This window comes from Acinonyx jubatus, chromosome E4 (genome assembly GCF_027475565.1).
Source record: "Acinonyx jubatus isolate Ajub_Pintada_27869175 chromosome E4, VMU_Ajub_asm_v1.0, whole genome shotgun sequence".
NCBI classification, from domain to species: domain Eukaryota; kingdom Metazoa; phylum Chordata; class Mammalia; order Carnivora; family Felidae; genus Acinonyx; species Acinonyx jubatus.
This window is the reverse complement of record NC_069395.1, coordinates 1,305,833-1,320,637: the sequence shown is the minus strand read 5'-3', so window position 1 is coordinate 1,320,637 and position 14,805 is coordinate 1,305,833. Positions and strand designations below refer to the sequence as shown.

The 14,805-nt window shown below is 57.1% G+C and overlaps 2 protein-coding genes across 7 annotated transcripts; both read left to right on the top strand.

The window, feature by feature from the left end:
- Nucleotides 1-45: 45 nt before the first annotated feature.
- Nucleotides 46-8,949, top strand: CLK2 (CDC like kinase 2). Of its 6 annotated transcripts, none has more exons than XM_027048301.2 (13): nucleotides 46-313; nucleotides 1,939-2,108; nucleotides 2,825-3,050; nucleotides 3,741-3,825; nucleotides 4,174-4,240; nucleotides 4,413-4,529; nucleotides 5,315-5,481; nucleotides 6,248-6,342; nucleotides 7,042-7,171; nucleotides 7,277-7,359; nucleotides 7,524-7,603; nucleotides 7,790-7,880; nucleotides 8,417-8,949. In XM_027048301.2, the coding sequence occupies exons 2-13, from the start codon at nucleotides 1,939-1,941 to the stop codon at nucleotides 8,600-8,602; spliced, it is 1,497 nt and encodes a 498-aa protein (XP_026904102.1). In that variant the 5' UTR covers nucleotides 46-313; the 3' UTR covers nucleotides 8,603-8,949. The 6 variants fall into 6 exon arrangements, with proteins under 6 accessions (XP_026904102.1, XP_026904101.1, XP_026904100.1 ...); XM_027048300.2 differs by having other exon boundaries at nucleotides 47-313; nucleotides 3,738-3,825; XM_027048299.2 differs by having other exon boundaries at nucleotides 48-313; nucleotides 2,822-3,050.
- A 390-nt stretch (nucleotides 8,950-9,339) lies between these two features.
- SCAMP3 (secretory carrier membrane protein 3) lies at nucleotides 9,340-14,546 on the top strand. The gene is made up of 9 exons (XM_027048316.2): nucleotides 9,340-9,579; nucleotides 9,905-9,982; nucleotides 10,858-10,980; nucleotides 11,075-11,195; nucleotides 11,988-12,116; nucleotides 12,766-12,925; nucleotides 13,028-13,129; nucleotides 13,683-13,800; nucleotides 14,086-14,546. The coding sequence occupies exons 1-9, from the start codon at nucleotides 9,514-9,516 to the stop codon at nucleotides 14,230-14,232; spliced, it is 1,044 nt and encodes a 347-aa protein (XP_026904117.1). The 5' UTR covers nucleotides 9,340-9,513; the 3' UTR covers nucleotides 14,233-14,546.
- Nucleotides 14,547-14,805: the final 259 nt, after the last annotated feature.

Below are 14,805 nucleotides of genomic sequence, written 5' to 3'. Positions count from 1 at the left end.
CGTACGTGCGTGCGTGCGTGCGCGCTCGCGGTGGCGGCGGCGGATCGGAGAGGCCAGAGCCGGAGACCGAGCTGGGATCGGGCCCCGGGCGGGGGCGGTGCGAGCGGCGCCGAGCGGACCCTGGGGGCGGGGACGGAGCCGGGGCGGGCGGGACTGGAGCGGAGCCCGGGAACGAGGCGGGAGGTCCCAGGGTCTCGGGTCGGGGGGGTGGAGCCGCACTTCGTTGCCGCGGGGGTGCCGGGACTCCGGCCGCAGTGCCGCCGCCATCACGGACTTCCTGTGGGACAAGCGCACGGGCCTCGCCGCCAGAACGGTGAGCGCGCGGGCTGGCGGGCCGCGGGGCCGCGCGGAAAGATGGCGACCGCGGGGCGGGCGGGGGTAGCCTTGGGCTGGGGGCACGGCGGCGGGGCGAGAGGAGAGGAGGAGGGTAGGGACCTGCAAAGCGGCGGAGGTGAGGGGTAGGGAGCAGAGGTGGGAGATGAGCGTGCCTTGGACGGACCCGGGCGGACCCGGGAGGACCTCCAGCAAACTTGGGAGGGGCCCGAGTAGGGGAAGGGGTGATGGAGCAGGGAGGGGAGCGGTTCCCGAGAGGAGAAAGAGCAGAATATCAGAGTTGGAGCGGGGCTGGAGATGAGGAGGACCCGCCGTGTCACTGGGAGGGCATGGAAGGAGTTTGACTCCAAGAGTTCGTTCTGGATTTTCTGAGCGAGAAAGGAGGGGGAAAGGTTTATAAGTTGGGAAAGGTAAGCTGCAGGTGCTTCTGGTGGGGAGGGGCGTGAGAAACTTTGGTGGCCGTGTGCCGTGTGCGGAGAGGATGTTTGTGTGGCTGTGCTGAACAAGCTTGGGTTACCCTGTGGGGGGGGGGGGGTGAAATCTGCAGCTTGCGTCTTTGCCACAGGCCTTCTAGACCAGGACCGAGTCCGATATCACCCTCCTCGATTTGAGGAGGTTGGGAAGTAGAAAGCTCAGAATGAGAGCCAGATGTTGGAATCATTAAGCCTTTCCACACCTAACCCCCCCCCCCCCCGCCCCCAAGACTTCAGTCCCTGGGCCTGTTGAATTTTATCTTGCTGTCATATTTTTATCTTTCTGGATTGTGACAGTGATTTCTCTCTTGATTTCTTTCCTTTAAGGAAGAAAAGCGTTTGTGCACCATGCCATTCCGATTCCAATAACTAACTGGAAGGAGGCCAGCTTTTAGCCAAGCAGTGCTGATACTAATTAAAAACCAGTTATTCTCTATTTCCTGAGCAGGAGGGGAGGGGCAAATGGAAATCAGACTGCAGCTTGGGGCCTTCTGTATTAAAAAGTTTTGAGGGGAGTTTGGCCCGTGGTGATAGCCAGTGAGAGTTGACTAAGGCAGTTCAAGAGGTCAGACCCAAATCCCTGGAGGCTGCCTATATTTGGTGTATGCCACCGCATGTAGAAACCAGGTATGCTGGATTGCTGCCCACAGGACACAGAATGGTCTAGTTGGGGAGGTAGAGATACACTCTTCATTGTAAAACGTGTATTGTGATAGCGTATGCTAAAATGTTACCCTGGTGGGGTGTGAGGAGCTCGCATGCAGTCGATGGAGCTTAGACTCCGGTCAGGGGTGAACCGTGGCAGTGTGCATCAATTACACAGTCTCACCTGGAATGAGCTGTGGCCCCGACCCGAAGACTTCACGGAGCCAAGTTTGAGGAAAGTCCATAGAGCAATGAGAGGAAAGGGCTGGGGGCACGGGGCAGGCTCCTAGAGTTTTCTAGCGGAGTTGTCAAGTGATACGTACTCCATCGAAGAGGAATCGTGAGCACAAGGAAGTTGTGGGAGGTGAAAAGAGGTGGGAGTGGCAGCAGAAAGCAGCTTCGCGCCCCTGGGGCAGCCAGTGCTTGGAGGGGAGCTCCGAAAACTCCGAGCCTGTCTCCACTATTTCTCTTTCTCCTTTTCTTCCAGATGCCTCATCCCCGAAGGTACCATTCCTCAGAGCGAGGCAGCCGGGGGAGTTACCACGAACACTATCGGAGCCGGAAGCATAAGAGACGAAGAAGCCGCTCCTGGTCAAGTAGCAGTGACCGGACCCGGCGGCGCCGGCGGGAAGACAGCTACCACGTCCGTTCCCGGAGGTGAGGCTTCAGGGGGAAAAACCCCTCCTCGGGGTCGCTCACTCATTTATTTATTCAGCAGAGATTTATTGGTTAGATGCTGAGCGGTTGGGGTAAGGGGCCACTCAGGACTGTTACCAGAAAGAGCCATTTGCACTGTGGTGTTAAGAGTGCTATCATAGAGGAAGGGCGTGGTAAGGGGCTGAGGAAGCATCTAGCAGTTTGGTTGGATTGGGGCAGGATGTGTAATTCAAGAACCAGGGTGAAGTGTCTCAGGCGAAGGGAGAGGAAGTGTAAAAGAGTAAGGTCTAGGGATAGCTAAGGACATAACAGACAAGACAAAGTGAGGTCTGCGTGTTCAGCGTGGGAGGGGTGGGTTAAGGATAGTTTGGAGCAAAATTGGATGTCCGTCGGGAACGACTCGGGAAAGAAATGGCTCTTTGTTCCATCTGTTATGTCACTAGTGGCAGGCGGGGGGTGGGGGAGGCCCCCAGAGGGAGCGGCTCTGCCTGTGTCCCTTCGGGGGTCTTGGTGGCATGCAGGTGTGGGGATCCTCGTCTGCTCTTAATGACTTCACTCCTCTGGTCCTTGGTCCTCAGAACGACCCCATGAGTGTCTGAGAGCAGTTCTTGCAGCATCGTTCTTTGTCCTTGTTGAGGGAGGACCTCGTCCTGTCGTGGGGCAAGGAGTGTGGCCTGAACAGATGCACCTAATGGGTGTCTGTTGTCCAACAGCAGCTACGATGACCGTTCGTCGGACCGGCGGGTGTACGACCGGCGATACTGTGGCAGCTATAGGCGCAACGATTACAGCCGGGACCGGGGAGAAGCGTGCTACGACCCGGACTACCGGCACTCCTATGAGTACCGTCGGGAGGACAGCAGTTACCGCAGCCAGCGCAGCAGCCGGAGGAAGCACAGGCGGCGGAGGCGGCGCAGCCGGACGTTCAGCCGCTCGTCTTCGGTGAGTGCTCGCCCAGGCCCTTCCTCTCCCCACTCCTCTCCGGCCCTCGAGGACCCTGGTAAGTGACAAGTACCCTTGTTTTTAGCCGAGCACTGGGGCAGGAACACTGAGGTGGGCACTGAGTCTCTGCTCTCTCGGAAGCTCTCCAGCTCTCGGAGGGCCCTGGAATCTGCTTTGGAGGTGGACGGGCACGGAGCATTTGTACCCCGGTGCCTTCCTCGGCATGCTGGGCCTGTTGTGTTGGGGACAGCTCCTCTGTCCCAGATGCCTCCACTCTGTAGTGGAGACCTTGCCTGCGAATTGCCTTTCTCCCCCAAGCTCTGGGCTCCACGGCCCCTCAGTAGGTGGGCTCGGGTGGGGGCAAAGGGAGATCGGTGCCTGCCTGGAAGGGCATTGTGTAGAGCATGGGGTTGCGGGTGACATTGGCAACGACACCACTTCTCTGCTCTGCCCGTTCCTCTCCCTGTTCCCGTTTTGGGTTTGGGGACTTGGGATTATGCGCCGCTCTCTCTTCTCACCCCGATCCGCCTTACTGCATCTGACGTGTTCCCTTCCACTGTCCCCCATCATCGTCTGTCCCCCCTGGCTGGGCGCCTGTGACCGGTGACCCCTCCACCACCCACCCCGCCTCCCTCCGGCCCCCGCTCCGACACCTGGCTTGCTCCGACCCCCCCCGCCCCCCGACAGCAGCACAGCAGCCGGAGAGCCAAGAGTGTAGAGGACGACGCTGAGGGCCACCTCATCTACCACGTCGGGGACTGGCTACAAGAGCGATGTACAAGCCAAATCGTAACAATCCTATAGCCTGTAATGGTCCCATAGCCATCCTAACGTCCCGAGCCAACCCAAGTCACAGCCTCTTGCCTTTCCTCAGTGGTGTTGTTTATCTGGGTGGTTTGAGTTGCTGTTGAGAATTGACCTCTGCTGTCCACTCCCAGCTCTCATGGCCCCTGGGTTAAAGGTGGTGGGAATCACACAGGGGTGTTCTTCCCCTGTGACCATCTGTATCTGTTCCCCCTTCCTTCATCTCACCCCAGGTTGCCGTACCCTTTTTTCTTCCAACTCAGCTCATTCCCCACCTTCTCTCCCTCCCTCTCCCCGACCCTGCTCTGTTTCATTTCAGATGAAATTGTCAGCACGTTAGGAGAGGGGACCTTCGGCCGGGTTGTCCAGTGTGTCGACCATCGCAGGTAACTATAGCCCCTCCCTGCTCCGTACTCCTAGGCGTGGCGAGGTGCTGAGGGTCAGTCTGGGGGTGTTTTTGCTGATTGGCCAAAGGTAGGATTTCTTAATCCCCGGACAGCCCCGTTCATTTTGAGATGTTCTTGATGACCCACCAAAAACCTCTTCTGGCCACCACAGGGGTGGGGCTCGAGTCGCCCTGAAGATCATTAAGAACGTGGAAAAGTATAAGGAAGCAGCTCGACTTGAAATCAACGTCCTGGAGAAGATCAACGAGAAGGACCCTGACAATAAGAAGTAAGCAGCAGAGGGGTGTGTGGGGGTCTGAGAGGCTCCACTCCTGTACAGGAGAACCCAAACCCTCCCGGCCTGGGTTAGGCAGGCAGGGGAGTCCTGGGCCTTCTCATCCATTCATCTTTCCGTCATCATCTTAGACTAGTAGGACATTAGGGCAGGAAGAGAGGGTGTGTGACATTGTCTGGTCTGTTCCCCTTGTTGTCAGGGCACTTAGATTGCTCTGCACTTTGGCTCCAGCCAGGGTGGCCTCTGTAGAGCTCTGCCCTGGAAATGGCCCTGAGACTGAGAGTCAACATTTTCCGTGAAAAATCACTTGAGCTTTTTGATATCTAGAACCGTGTTGCCGAGGCGACAGACGTTTACGTGTAATATTTGTGTCCAGGCGCCTTTTGTAAGCCAACGTGGAAGAAGGGCATTAAGGAGACGGCCAGTAGAAACGCGGGGCCCACTGGCAGCCGATGGTGAATGGATCTCAGGAGTGGGAGCCGGGGTCAGGGTTTAGGAATGACAGTTTGACAGTTCAGGGTCCACACCGGAGACCGGCACCAACAGCTCTTCGGCAAATGGAATCTTTTTTAACTATTTAAAATGATGCAGGAAAATGGTATGAACCTTGGGTCCGCCAGAAAGGCCGTTCGCTGGCCGAACTGAATTTGTTGGTCATACTGCCCGGCAGGTTTTTACCCGCGGATGTGGACTCAGCAGCCCTGCAGCCCCTCCTTGTTGGAAGGGTGGTGGGCAGAGAGGAGCTCATCAGACCTCCCCCTTCCCTCATCTCTTCTCAGCCTCTGTGTCCAGATGTTTGACTGGTTTGACTACCATGGCCACATGTGTATCTCCTTTGAGCTCCTGGGCCTTAGCACCTTCGATTTCCTCAAAGACAACAACTACCTGCCCTACCCCATCCACCAAGTGCGCCACATGGCCTTCCAGCTGTGCCAGGCCGTCAAGTGTGAGTGGGGCGGGCCGAGATGGACTCTGGGGCAGCCCCTCCCTCTGTTGGGCCTCTTCTGTGTCAGTGAGCAGTGGTGAAGCCCCTAAACTGTCAGCTCGATTATCTGCAGTTCTTTCGTTCACTGTCGTGTTGACACCTCCTTAACTCCTGGACCAGTGTTCTCACCGTCATCGATTGGTCTTCCTCCACATCCAGCCTAGCAGGAGCTGGAAGAGAAAGCCTTTGAAATCAAAGCATTGATCGGATTACCTCTTTTTTCCTTCATTTCCCTTTCTTGGGAAAGTAGAAGTCAGGTTGCAAGCACAAAGAGACAAAAAGTCTGCCCCAGCTAGAGTCTTACATTTGTCTGAGCTGAGATGCTCTCTGTTTCCACCAGAGCAGGTGCGGCCAGGGACTAAGGCAAACAAGGGGCCAGATGGGGGGTCCAGACACAAGTACATGGTTCCCCTTGGGTCTTCCTGACTATGCAGTTTCCCAGAGTTGAATTCACGGAACGTCAGATAGGCACGCACATCAAGGAACGGAACTGCAATGCGTAGCAAACTCTTTGTACGTCAGTTGAGAATCCTGTTTGTTCTCTGATACTGATAAGCATTGTGCTTCTTAGACCAGGCATTTCATTTGGAAGTAGGGCAGAAAGCAGCCTAGTGATTCTGGATCTGCCTCCTCACCAGCTTGGAGCCAGGTGACCAAGCTTGGGGTCACTGGTGCCAGTTAGCCCTGGCCACCTGGAACAACCCTGACCTGGTCTTCTCCCCTGCAGTCCTCCATGATAACAAGCTGACACATACGGACCTCAAGCCTGAAAATATTCTGTTTGTGAATTCAGACTATGAACTCACCTACAACCTAGAGAAGGTAAGATGGACAGGCGGCCGGGCCTTAAAGCCCCTCTCTCCTCCCTGTTACTTTCTCCCATGTTCTCTCCCAGTATGGCTCTGACTAGGTAAGCCTGAATACCAAAATAGAGTGAAAGGGAGAGATTTAAGGGACGCTTGGGGGGCTCAGTCAGTTAAGTATCCAACTTTGGCTCAGGTCATGATCATGGTTCATGAGCTCGAGCCCCCGCGTCGGTCTGTGTGCTGACAGCTCGGAGCCTGGAGCCTGCTTCGGATTTTGTGTCTCCCTGTCTCTCTCTGTCAAACACAAATAAACATAAAAAAAATTTTTTTTTAAGATTTAAGAAGATATAATTTGGAAGAGAACTTGGAAGGAGGAGCTCAGAGAACTTTCCAATAGAGAGCAAATGCTTTCAAGATACTTGGTTGGGACTTTTTTTCTCTGTAGGAAAGCTCAGTTCTGGACCTATTTTCAGAAGCACCGTAGTACCAGTGCGTGGGAAATGTCCGCATACATAGGGACTTGTGTGCTCTCCCATGATCCCACTCCTAAGTCACCTGCAGGATACGGGGAAGCTGTAAAGCAGATTCTCCTTTGTGCATGGGAGCAAGCAGGGGGTGAAGTTGCTTTTTTTCAGGCTTGAAAGCACTCTAAAGAGTAGTGGTAGAATCTTGGTCTCGGGTGGCTGGGTCCATCCTCCTCCTGCTCTGCTCCTAGAAACGAGATGAACGCAGCGTGAAGAGCACAGCTGTGCGGGTGGTGGACTTTGGCAGTGCCACCTTTGACCATGAACACCACAGTACCATCGTCTCCACTCGCCATTACCGAGCACCAGAGGTCATCCTCGGTAAGTGGGGGCGAGTAGGGGAATGGACTCGTCCAAGGGTGGGCAGTGGGGAGGGTGGGGCCCCCTAAGCACCGTCTAACACCTTGTTCCTCCCATTCCCACTAGAGTTGGGCTGGTCACAGCCTTGTGATGTGTGGAGCATAGGCTGCATCATCTTCGAGTACTATGTTGGCTTCACCCTGTTCCAGGTAAGCGGTGGAGTGTCTTATGTCCCCACTTGGCATTTTCCTGCCTGGGTTCCTTGTCTGCCAGGGACCTGTCTGCTCACTCCTCCCCTTTGCTACTCATCCCGGAAGCTGGTCCTCAGCAGCCCGTTTGCAGCACCGTGCTCAGTTCTGTCTTTGTTTCACAGACGCATGACAACAGAGAGCATCTAGCCATGATGGAAAGGATCTTGGGTCCTATCCCTTCCCGGATGATCCGGAAGACAAGGTGAACCTCGAGTTGGGGGGAGCTTAACCCTTTTTCCTTTCTCTCCTCAAAATTGGTCGATTTTACATCATTTTCTTTTTTCTTTGACACCTTCCCTCCTCCCAGCTACTGTAAGATGGGGGAATAAGGGAAATGTCCCCCAACAAAAGGAACCTCCTGATTCCTCAACCTCCCCTTCCCCTCTAGGAAGCAGAAATACTTCTATCGGGGCCGCCTGGATTGGGATGAGAACACATCAGCAGGGCGCTACGTGCGAGAAAACTGCAAACCACTGCGGGTGAGCCAGGCTGGGGATACCTTGCGCCCACTGGCCAGAGGGCGTTTCCTTCTTCAGGTGGTTTGCCCCTGGAATGCACTTCACAAGAGAGGGTTAGGAAAGAAGGCGGAAAACTGAAATGCCCCTTTGGGTATCGTAGAGATACGAGGGAGTGGTTTTGTGGAGGGAAGGAGGTTAGATAGCCATGGATTTCTTGAGCCGACCAGAGATCACAGTAATGTCCTGGGTTCTGTAGGTCAGACAGAAAAGAATAACCCACCTTTGAAGAGCTTACATTTTAACGAGGAGCTAAAGAAGATTCATGACGTTGACAAGGATATACAAGCAGAAAGAACCTTCAGAGAGTATGAAGGAGTGATTGTGCTAGTGGGAGGGAGTTGAGCAGTAGTATCCACAGCGCTCGTAAGGTCGTGTTCCCAATAGCATTCATAACGGCAGAGGCTTGGTCCTCTGAGGTTGAAAGTTAGGGCCTTGAAGAAAAAGGGCAGGAACTGTAAGGCATCGTGCCTCACCTTTTCCCTGCCCTCCACCACCAGCGGTATCTGACCTCCGAGGCAGAGGAACACCACCAGCTCTTCGATCTGATTGAAAGCATGCTAGAGTATGAACCTGCTAAGCGGCTGACCTTGGGTGAAGCCCTTCAGCATCCTTTCTTCGCCCGCCTTCGGGCTGAGCCACCCAACACCAAGTTGTGGGACTCCAGTCGGGATATCAGTCGGTGACGATCAGGCCCTGGGCCCCCCTGCGTGTCCTGCAGCAGTGGGTGTCCAGTCCAGGACACTGGTGCTTTTTTATATAAGAGAACAGAGCCGGAGCCAGCTCCTTCCTCCTGGCTCCCTGTATACCTGTGAATATGTGAAATAGTGTAAATACGGAAGAACTTGTACCTACTGCTTCGTCCCCAGCCTTGTACAGAATGCTGTTCCTTCCCACACTCTTCCCGCCATCACCTGCCCCCTCGCTGTTGAGCTGGACAGGGCAGGGTGAGGTGACTGGGTGGCATCTATCCCATGTTTTATAAGGAATTTTGTACAGTCTTTGTGAAATAAAAATGACGTGCTTCATGCGACCCCCACCCCTGGAGTTCGAGGTCTGGGACGCTGGGCTGGAGGGATGAGAAGACCGGCCACCCTTCCGAGTTTGTGGACTCGGGGGGGTCCATCCATCCTCCCCCCTGCACCGTCCTGAGCCCGGCCGCCGGCTCGTCCGGTGTGTCGCGAGAGGGTTGCGGTGGCCGGGGAGTTCCTGTGGGCCAGTCGGGGGCACTCGTCTGAGTGCTGTGGCGGGGGGGGGGGGCCGGGCCAGCCGGACTCCGGTTGCGGAAGCGTGCGCAGGGCCTGCGGCGGCTCCAGCCGGTTGGCGGGCCCGCCCTCCGACGCGAGGCCCGCCGGGACGTGTAGTTCGTTGCGGGGCGGGGCCGCGGCGTCACGTGGGGTGCTTCCGTCCTCTCCCGTAGCGGAGGCGCAGGCGCAGCCGGCCGCCGCTGCGGGGATCCTCGGGACCCTTCCGGTCTCCGCGGCCAATCCGTGCACGGCGGAGCGGGCGGACCGACGGGAGCGGAGGGAGCTCCGGGAGCCGCCGCCGCCGCGCAGGGGCGTGGAGGGCAGGGGCGGCCCAGGCCGCAGTTGCAAACATGGCTCAGAGCAGAGACGGCGGAAACCCCTTCGCCGGGCCCGGCGAGCTTGACAACCCCTTTCAGGTGACGCCGGCCTTCTTTGGGTAGCTCGGCCGACTCCTCTCGCTTCTGGACGGGCTAACTTGTTGTATTCCCATTCCTGACATTTGTGCCGGGGGAGGGCCGCCACGTGGGGGTGACGGTGACTCCAGACCAGTGAGCACGCGGGGGCGGGCCGTGCCCCTGTAAGGAGCTGGTGCTAACAGAGCGCGGTGAAGGGTTTGGGGCAAATGTTGGGGCAACGGCGTGGCCTCCAACGAGCCACAGGCATTAGGAGAGGCCCCCGTCAGTTCCCCCAGAGGCACCAGAGGCACCAGGTGCCCGCTGAGCCGCAGCTCTCTGCCCGCAGGACCCAGCTGTGATCCAGCACCGACCCAGCCCGCAGTATGCCACCCTTGACGTCTACAACCCTTTTGAGACCCGGGAGGTGAGGTTCTGGAGAGCATAGGATGACAAGGAAGGGGAGGGTGTGCCAGTAAGCTCACTCTGTCGGGATACAGGGGACTTTTCTGCATGCAAAGGAAGGGACACTGTGATCTTAACTCCCTGAGAGAGGCCGGTCCGCCCTGGGCTGCCTAATCCTTCTGGAGACACCAGGGTCAATGATCCCGTTGGAGCTCTCAGTGGTAGCCCTGGCGGGGGGGTGGGGGGTGGCTGGAGACTGACAGGGCCTGAACCAAGGCTGTGTTTGGGGAGGCTTCTTTGAACAAAATAAATTATGGGACTGGTTAGAGTAAACGAGTTATGCTTAGGTGTGCCTCCAGAAGGCAAGCAGTGAGGGCTGGACCTGTTGTTCCACTGGAGTAGAAAGTGCCGAGACTTTAAAAGAGAAAGAGGGGCGCCTGGGTGGCTCGGTCGGTTAAGCCTCCGGGTTTGGCTCAGGTCATGATCTCACGGTCGGTGAGTTCAAGCCCCACGTCGGGCTCTGTGCTGACAGCACAGAACCTGGAGCCTGCTTTGGATTCTGTGTCTCCCTCTCTCTCTCTCTCTCTGCCCCTTCCCCCCGCCCCCCCCCCCCCCCCGTCCTCCACGCTTTCTCTCTCAAAATGAATAAACATTAAAAAAATAATAATAATAAAATAAGAGCCAAGAGCTTTAAAAAGTGGAGGGGGTGGGTTCGGTGGATGAGTGTCTTGAGTCCCGGCTAAGGAATTGGATGTGAGGGGTGGTGAGGGCTGACCGGTTTGGCTCTCTGTGGGGGAGGGGGCGGGGAAGGGGACCCAGATGCAGAGGTAGACAGTCTCTGGATACCTGCGTCGGGAGGGATTAGGTGATCCCTAAGGCCTTTTCCGAAACCAACAGCCCCCACCAGCGTATGAGCCTCCGGCCGCGGCCCCGTTGCCTCCCGCCTCGGCTCCCTCCTTGCAGTCCTCCAGAAAGCTCAGCCCTACAGAACCCAAAAACTATGGTTCCTACGGCACCCAGGTAAACAGCAGGTGTGAGTGGGGGTGGGCTGTGGGGGCCAGACCTGGGCCCAGGGCTCACATCTCTCCCCCCTCGCCCCGCACACACTGGGCAGGCCTCAGCTGCAGCAGCCACAGCCGAGCTGCTAAAGAAGCAGGAGGAGCTGAACCGGAAGGCCGAGGAGTTGGATCGGAGGGAGCGGGAGTTGCAGCACGCCGCCCTGGGGGGCGCAGCCGGTAAGCGGTCCGTGGGCGGGGCGTGTTCCACCCTTTTAAGGAGCAAAACGAATGTGAGCGAGTGGGCTCTGGAGCCACATTGCTGACTTTGAATTTGGGCACTAATTCACTTTGGGTACTCCCTGCCTCTGAGCGCTTAGGTAAGTTACTTAATCTTGAGTGCCTCAGTTTTCTTACTTTTTTTCCTACCATTTGTTTATTATTGAGAGACAGAGACCGAGCATGAGCAGGGGAGGGGCCGAGGGATGCGGAGACACAGAATGTGGAGCAGGCTTCAGGCCCTGAGCTGTCAGCACAGAGCCCGACGCAGGGCTCGAACCCACAAACTGTGAGATCACGACCTGAGCCGAAGTCGGACACTCAACCGACTGAGCCACCCAAGTGCCCCTCAGTTTTCTTACTTCTTGAAAAAATACTTATTTAAGTGATCTCTACACCCAGCATGGGGCTTGAACTCACGACCCTGAGATCAAGAGTCACACACTCTTACGACGGAGCCAGCGGGTGCCCCCGTTTCCTTGTTTGTAAAACAAAGATAGCATAACGTTTGTGCTTGTTGGACAGGACTGTTGTGAGAGGGAAACAAGGCCATCCGTGCAAAGTGCTTGACAGTGCTTCGAAGTCGCAAATAACAGAAAACACTGTCAGCCTTGTTTTTGCCACTCTCTTCTGTCTCCTCGGACCCTGAACTGGAGATGGAAGAGAGGACCTGGGGTGGAAGGGAGGATGGTGATTCCTTTGTTGGTCTCTGCCTCACTTCTGGGGTCTTCCCGCTCTCTCTGTGCCTTACAGCTCGACAGAACAATTGGCCCCCTCTACCTTCTTTTTGCCCAGTCCAGCCCTGCTTTTTCCAGGACATCTCCATGGAGATCCCCCAAGAATTTCAGAAGACCGTATCCACCATGTACTACCTCTGGATGTGTGAGTAGTGACAAGCCTTTTCTGGAGGAAGAGTGCAGGTGGTACCTTTACGTCTTTCCTGCCCCAGTGCCCACTCTCCGAGAACTCAGCATTTCATCTCTGCTCGACTTTTGAGGGTTTTTTTTTTTTTTTTTGATGTTTATTTTTGAGAGAGAGTGTGAGCAGGTGAGGGGCAGAGAGAGAGAGAGAGAGAGAGAGGGAGGGAGACACGGAATGCGAAGCAGCTCCAGGTTCTGAGCTGTCAGCACAGAGCCTGATGCAAGGCTCGAACCCGTGAATGGTGAGATCATGACCTGAGCTGAAGTCACACGCTCAGCCGACTGAGCCACCCAGGCGCCTCTCAGCTTCCGAGTTTAAGGCTCATTTCACCAGTTTTCCTTTCGTAGTATCTAGAAGCTGTTCTCTAGCCTCCTAGCAAAAGTGTGTCCTTGTCTTCCCCCGCCTCTTGTTCCGGTGCGTGAACATTTTCTGAGTCCTTTAAATGTCTTTGCAAAGAGACCTGTCTCCCCTGTTGAGTTGAGGATTTGGTGAAGGCAGGAGTCCCTTTCCTTACTCTGCCGTGTCGGCCGAGGAGGGCGTGGGGGGCTCCTGCGGGAAGGGGGGCTCGCGTTGCCACCCAGGCTCACCACCCTGCACCTCCGTCCCTCAGGCAGCACGCTGGCTCTTCTTCTGAATTTTCTTGCCTGCCTGGCCAGCTTCTGCGTGGAGACCAGCAATGGCTCGGGCTTTGGGCTCTCTATCCTCTGGGCCCTCCTTTTCACACCCTGCTCCTTTGTGTGCTGGTACCGGCCCATGTACAAGGCCTTCCGGTAAGCTGAGGCCAGGGGTGGTGGAGAACCTTAGATGGGCCCCACGTCTGCTGCTCCTGTGCTAACTCTTCTCCCTCCCTCCCCATTTTTTCTGTCCCGCAGGAGCGACAGTTCATTCAATTTCTTCGTTTTCTTCTTCATTTTCTTCGTCCAGGATGTGCTCTTTGTCCTGCAGGCCATTGGCATCCCAGGTTGGGGGTTCAGGTCCGTGAAGCTGCCATCCACCCTCTCCCTTCCCCTCATTCCGCCAGACCAAGTCAGCCCTGGGCACTGGGGTAGGGGTTGTTCAGGAGGAGGAGGCGTGGTGTTTTACGCTTGGGAGGTGCTAGCTTCAGGAGAGAGATAGGACCTACTTCCAGGATAGAGAGCCCAGTCAGAATTCTAGACAGGCATAGGTTTGGGGGAGGAAAGGTGCACGTGGCCAACCCGAGACGGCTTCCTGGGGGAAGCATGCGTAAGCATTTTTGAAGAGGGGAAGGAGACCCCCTCAACAGAAAGGCCTGTTTGGAGCGAGGATGTCTGGAAAGGCTTGGAGAGTCCGCAGCCAGTCGTTCAGAAGCTGGAAGTGAACTTTGAAGAGAGTGGATGTAGTTTGGGATCCTGGTACTTGGAGAGCCGCCAGGCTGACGGGAGCGACCCCTGGTGGGATGGGTGGGAATAGGGCACGTTTGCTCCCTAACCAGCCAAGAAACCGGGAGGACTGAGGCCCTGTCGGGAGTGTCCCCTCTTCACCGCCGCCCCCTTCCCCTCCTGGCAGTGGCTGGATCTCCGCTCTGGTGGTGCTGAAGGCCAACCCGGTGGTGGCCGTGCTCATGCTGCTGGTCGCCCTGTTCTTCACTGGCATCGCTGTACTGGGGATTGTGATGCTGAAGCGGGTGAGAGGCTGTGTTCGAGGTGGGGAGGTGGGCGGGAAGAGTGAGATCATGGGCCCCCGAGGGGCCTGGGGAGGGGCGGTCATTCTGGAGGAAGTCGGGAGGGCCTGGCTGACCGGAGGCTTCTCTGCTAATGGACCTCTGGGGAAGTGTGTGTGTGTGTGTGTGTGTGTGTTTTGGGAGCGAGCCAAGGACGAATAGCTAGAGCGGCAGCGAGTGCTGCTGGTGCTGTCGGGTGGGGATAACGGTAGCAGAGCGCACGGTAATGACCGCGCCATGTACTTGCAGATCCACTCCTTGTACCGCCGCACAGGTGCCAGCTTTCAGAAGGCCCAGCAAGAGTTTGCCGCTGGGGTCTTCTCCAACCCTGCGGTGCGAACCGCAGCTGCCAACGCAGCCGCCGGGGCTGCCGAAAATGCCTTCCGAGCCCCCTGACGCCCGTCGGGGCTGCCCTGGCCCTGCCGCTCGGGGGAGCTCACTTAGCCCCCCTCCCTGAGGTCTCTGGGACTTGGTGAGGCGCGCTGCTCGAGGCCTTCTTTCTAGTGCCCCCCGCTCCCACGGCCGTGACTGCTGACCCTGACTTCGGGATGCGGGGAGCCCACTGTGACCCAGTCTCCGCTTGCCCCGCCACCCCTCAATTAGGCCACACTACTGCCAGCTCTTACACACCCCAACCCAGCGTCCCTCTGCTGTGCCAAGGCTGTTGCTTCGGTTATTTAAATAAAAAGAAAGTGGAACTGGAACTCAAATCCCCGTTTCCGGCATCTTTATTGGGAACCAGGTCTTTGGAAGAGAAAGCGGAGTGCGGCGGCGGGGTCTGAGGCGGAAGCAGAGCGTGAGCTTCGAAGGGAAGGCCGGGCGCGGGCGGCTTCGCCACCGACGGCCAAGGCGCCGCCGCCCCTGCCGGGAACGCCGCGGGCCCGGGGCCCGAGGGGCTGGGCGGGGCCGGCGCGGGCGCCCGTTCCCGGGGTGCCCCGCGCCGGCCCCGCCCCCGCGGGGCTCCCCCTC